This window comes from Ruditapes philippinarum, unplaced genomic scaffold, assembly GCF_026571515.1.
Source record: "Ruditapes philippinarum isolate M1 unplaced genomic scaffold, ASM2657151v2 ctg24545_1_1_1_1, whole genome shotgun sequence".
Lineage (NCBI taxonomy): Eukaryota > Metazoa > Mollusca > Bivalvia > Venerida > Veneridae > Ruditapes > Ruditapes philippinarum.
Window position 1 is genome coordinate 2,138 of NW_026856152.1, and position 4,953 is coordinate 7,090.

The 4,953-nt window shown below is 32.7% G+C and overlaps 1 protein-coding gene across 1 annotated transcript; it reads right to left on the reverse strand.

The window, feature by feature from the left end:
- Positions 1 to 228: 228 nt before the first annotated feature.
- On the reverse strand, positions 229 to 3,830 carry LOC132745587 (uncharacterized). Its single transcript, XM_060734536.1, has 2 exons — positions 2,810 to 3,830; positions 229 to 696 (listed from the first exon to the last, which is right to left on the reverse strand). Exons 1-2 carry the CDS (start codon positions 3,259 to 3,261, stop codon positions 669 to 671), a joined length of 480 nt encoding a protein of 159 aa, XP_060590519.1. The 5' UTR covers positions 3,262 to 3,830; the 3' UTR covers positions 229 to 668.
- Positions 3,831 to 4,953: the final 1,123 nt, after the last annotated feature.

Genomic DNA, 4,953 nt, shown 5'->3' on the forward strand with positions numbered 1-4,953 from the left:
ATTTGCTGTCAATAAATAACGTTCTAACAATTTAACAGGGCACATAGCCGTTTCAGTTCTGCCAATTACGACTGAGTTTCCATCTCTTAACACATCTGTCTTCGATTTCTTAACAAATATTTCACAATAAGCATCAAAAAATTTTAGATCCATTCTAGTGAGAGACAAAATTTCATTTATTCTGAAAAAACCTGCATAAGACAATATGAAAATAGTTTACATCTCTTAAATCAGCTAGGGAACTGCTCTCAGAAGCAAAAACCTCAACAAACTTTTTCAACATAACAGAAGTCACAGGCTCTTTTTTATTAACTGGTTTAGCTGTACGGCGAATACAACCAGATAAACAAAGCTTCAGCCAGGAATCAGTACATGGATTAATTTCATTCGAAATAATATGCGCCCAATTAACGGAATAAAAAATTGAATTTAGCTTAGATTTCCCAACATTACGATCCTGAGTAACTGTAACTAAATAAAGAGCAACCGTTTCTGGTAAAGCAGGTAAACTTCTAAGATTAAATGATTTACACCATGAGGCAAATTTTTTAAACAGTAATTGATAATTACGAACAGTAGAGTTCTCTCTAGCAGCTATTAATGTGTCCTTCACATCTGAGAACAGTTCCACCGGTCGATCGGAAATGTACTGACAAACACGGGAAATTTCACTCCATCTCTTCGAATTGAATAAGCCTGTAGAATAAAACAATCAAAAAGATCAAATAAAACAAATAATATATATGTGTATATATATATACATGTATATATTTAATTAGCATGCAACAACATATACATCAAATCAATGTTGTAATTTCAATCACAGTGTAATCTTACAACAATAACTTTACTTGTAAAATGATCTGTACCAAAAATAGATTCAGAATTACTTCCTTGAACATATATATCCTTTGCACAATTAAACACAAGCAATTCGTATATGTACTTATTAAAAGATGCATTTTTTCCCGTTATCATAGGAAAAAACGGACTAGACGGCCAATATGGAGCGACTAATGTACCCCTTGCTTTACAGGCTGCTAAATAATTTAAGACTTTTGGGATAAGAAAAACAGGCGGTACAAGCCAATTGTTACAACCAGACCAAGATACAGAAAACGCATCAACAGCCTCTGTATCAGGCGTCCAAAATAATGAATTATATCTAGCCAGTTTATGATTATGAGAATTAGCAAACCTATCAACATCATGAGGACCATATAAAGAATTGATGTATCTGAAAAATTTAAGTGAAACACCATAATCATCATAATCAATCATGCGACTTAAACTATCTGCCGTCTTATTCAGCGACCTGTTAATCCAAATAACATTTAAAGATATCCCATTTTCGGCACATGACGTAAATATTTTAAATGCGAAATTATGCAACATTAAATCTGTGCTGCCTTTTTCTATTATACTTACACAGTTCTTACTATCTGTATGCCATTGAACTGTTTTACCTTTTAATTTTGAAATAAAACTATCAAGACAAAATTGAATCGCTAACAGTTCCCTATACGTCGAACTCTGACAACGTTCATAATCTGACCATACTTTATGTGCCACAGAACCATCATAGTCAATATATGCAGCACCAGCAACCGCTGACGCATCAGAATATATGAACACTTCCGGTACATAATCTTTAAACAAAGATTTTTGAAAAGAAGAACTTAATATCTTTCTCCAGAATTCAAGAAATGATTTGCAAGTTGAAATGTCAAACAATGTATCCCAGCTTTTTCTACTTTCAATTAAACGATAAAAGCACTTTGTTTGTAAAAGACAAACATTGCCTAACACAGGTGACATTGAAATTATCTTCCCTGCAAGTCGGGCCAATTTTCTTGCTGATGAAAATGGTAAAGATTGAACAATGTCTTCCAAACATTTAAGGGTATTGTCAATACGTCTTTGAGGAATTTTGATCACACCGTTATTCAAATCCCATACAAAGCCAGTCCATTCTAAACACTGAGTAGGGACAAATACTGATTTATCCTTATTTACAACAAAACCTGCTTTCTTAAGGGTATCTAAAATAAGATTAGAATCTTGTAGCGTTAAATCATAAGTACTATTAACGCACCACCCATCATCAAGAAAAATTATGATTTTCAATCCGCGCGATCTCCAATATTTTACCAAAGGTCTTAAAGTTTTAGTAAAAATTCTAGGAGCCGATTTAATACCAAAAGCTAAAACTGAAAAAACATAGTATTTAGTAGAATCACCATATTTCCAAGAAAAACCTAGAAAAGTATGTTGATTTGGTGAAATCGAGATATGGTGATAGCCACTTGTAAGATCAAACTTAATCATAAAACCACCATTGACAACAAACTCTTTAGCTATTTTATAATCTTCAAATTTGGTTTTTTCACATTTGATAAAATCATTAAGTACACTAACATCTAGAATAAGTCTCTTTTTCCCCGAAGACTGAATAGCAACGGACAGCGGGTTAACATTATGTGGAATATACGGAACTTCGTAAGCACAGTTTTTTAACAATAAATCATTAATAGCTGATTCAACAAAATCCGAATGATCTATAGCTGACTTGTTATTTTTCATAATATAAGTCGGAGGTTTAACTAAAAATGGTATAACATAACCATGTTCAATAACAGACAATATATCTCTATCTGCTTGAATAATATCAGTCCAATATTGCAGACAACTGTTTAATCTTCCTTTAACAGATAAGTCAGAAATTGAGCAAGAGTTTTCAAATTGATTTGCAATAAAAGAATGATAATTAATGCTAGAGAAAAAGTCACTATTAGCAAAAGTCCAATACTTATCATCAGAATCACTTTCTATTTGCTGATTGCTGTTGTTGCATGCCTGAGTCCACACTGAATTGTTGTTGTTGTTGTTGTTGTTGTTGCTGCGGGATGAACTGAGAAGAGGGTGTGGCGACTGGTCCCAATGCTCCACGACCACGAGATCCGGTTCTAGATGTTGCAACTCCGTATTCGGTGGCACAACCTGATGCGAAGTGTCCAACTTCTCCACATTTATAGCATACGACCTCCCCCAACTGCACGAAGCGCCGCCCCATGGGTCCTCTCGAATAGGGGGTGCTATTTCCTCTATAACTGCGAAAAGAAGACTGCCCAGAAGGGCTGAAAATATCAGAAGACACAGCTTTTTTACGTTTTTCAATCTTATTGATAGCTCTTTCCTCTGCTTTTCTAATACGCCTATCATCATCCGAATCAGAAGCAAAGTCACACAACTCATACTCATTAACTGTACCCCACCCAGCTGAGGAACTATCAGCAATACGAATAATCTTATTTCTATGTTCTAATTTTTCTTTAGCTTCCTTCAAAACTTGCTTTAGCTTTTGAAGCATCTCTTTTACTAACTGCTCTATCACAAATGTCTAACAGCTCTAAAGTTTCACAGTTAAAATCAAATTGCTTCTTATTTCCAGCACTCGAGAAAGAAATTGAATTGTTAAGTCTGACCTTTTTTCTTGAAGTTTCAGCTGTCCACTCTACTTCTGCTTTCAAATCGTGTTTCAATTCTGAAAACTTCTGGTCGAAAATTTCTTGCATTTCTCCAATAAGAGCCCTCTTTAAATCTGAACTGCTTTCTTCTGTCATTTTTCGAAATGTATTCTATCAAATACAGACCTCGAGTGACGCTTTTACACATGTACTCCCTTATATACAGTACACGCACGTGAAAATCGTTCAAAAATCATAAAGGAATGTGCAACAGAGTAAATCGAATTAACGTAAAATCATAAATATTAGCGATAAATATAACAGATACCATAAACTGCGTATTGTTCGAAACGAAAATAATTTCATATAAAATGGCCGCCATTTTTTTCTCGATTCATTCTTATTTACAACGTTAAACCCCGATAGGACATCAATTTTTCCTCTGGAGTCACTATGTCACTCATAAAATTTAGTTGTTTGCACCCTGGTGTGCTTTTCGCGTATAAAATATCTTTTTGTTAAATAGTCAAAAAGTGATCATCCGTTTTCAACGGAAGTAATTGCAATGTAAATAATTATTTCTTTTTGTATTAAGTTTGATTCTATTTTATGTTAAACACAAAATAGTTCATGTGTTACTGATATTCATGACAGTGGTGCTACTGTTAAAAACCCCATATGGGATCAAGCTGTGAATGATGTGTTTAAAAATAGTTTTGATTTAGACAGTGTTTCTGTTTTACAAGTAGAACTCTCAGAATTGTTGACAAGTAAAACTAATTGTGATAATACTATTAATAACTTTACTGAGTAAGTTTCTCAACTATTTTATAATGCTGCTGATAGCTGTCACTTGATTATTGATGTACAAAAAAGTACTAAAGACGTAAGAAATCACATTAGAAAGAGTGGTTTGATGATGATTGTAAAGTAGCAAGAAGAACATACTTGTCAGATAAGAATTATTATAGAAGAAATAAGACTGATACTAACTTCCAATCAATGGTGTCTAGTGGAAAATCTTATAAAAGATGATTAACAAGAAAATTAAGTCTTATCAAGATAATTTTAATAAACGGATACTTGGGTTAAAGTCGTCAGACCCAAAAGCTTTTTGGAATTTGTTAAATAGATACTGCACGGACAGCAGGGATACTGTTAATAATATTTCAAAAGAAGTCTTTTTTGAACATTTTGTTAAATTAAATGAATCTGATCTAGATATTGACAATTTAAATAGATGATTTAGATCTTGAGAATATAAGTTGTAATAATAGCTTCTTAAATGCAGAAATAACTATTGAGGAAATTAAAAAAGTTTAAAAAAAAAAATAAAAAATAATAAAAGTCCTTCTGTGTTTGATAATATATTAAATGAATATCTAAAAAATGTAAATAATGAATCTGTTTTAAATGTTATTTGTTTATTGTTTAATTTTATTTTGGATTCAGGTATACAAAAAACTTTAACCAACGCAGACGCCGA

What these genes read in the sequence shown, in the direction of transcription:
- LOC132745587 (XM_060734536.1), bottom strand. Translation starts at nt 3,261, where the DNA reads ATGAGTATGAGTTGTGTGACTTTGCTTCTGATTCGGATGATGATAGGC. An exon ending in GAAAGTGATTCTGATGATAA is followed by an intron (nt 697 to 2,809) that starts GTATTGGACTTT and finishes TTTATTCTACAG; the next exon opens with GCTTATTCAATTCGAAGAGA.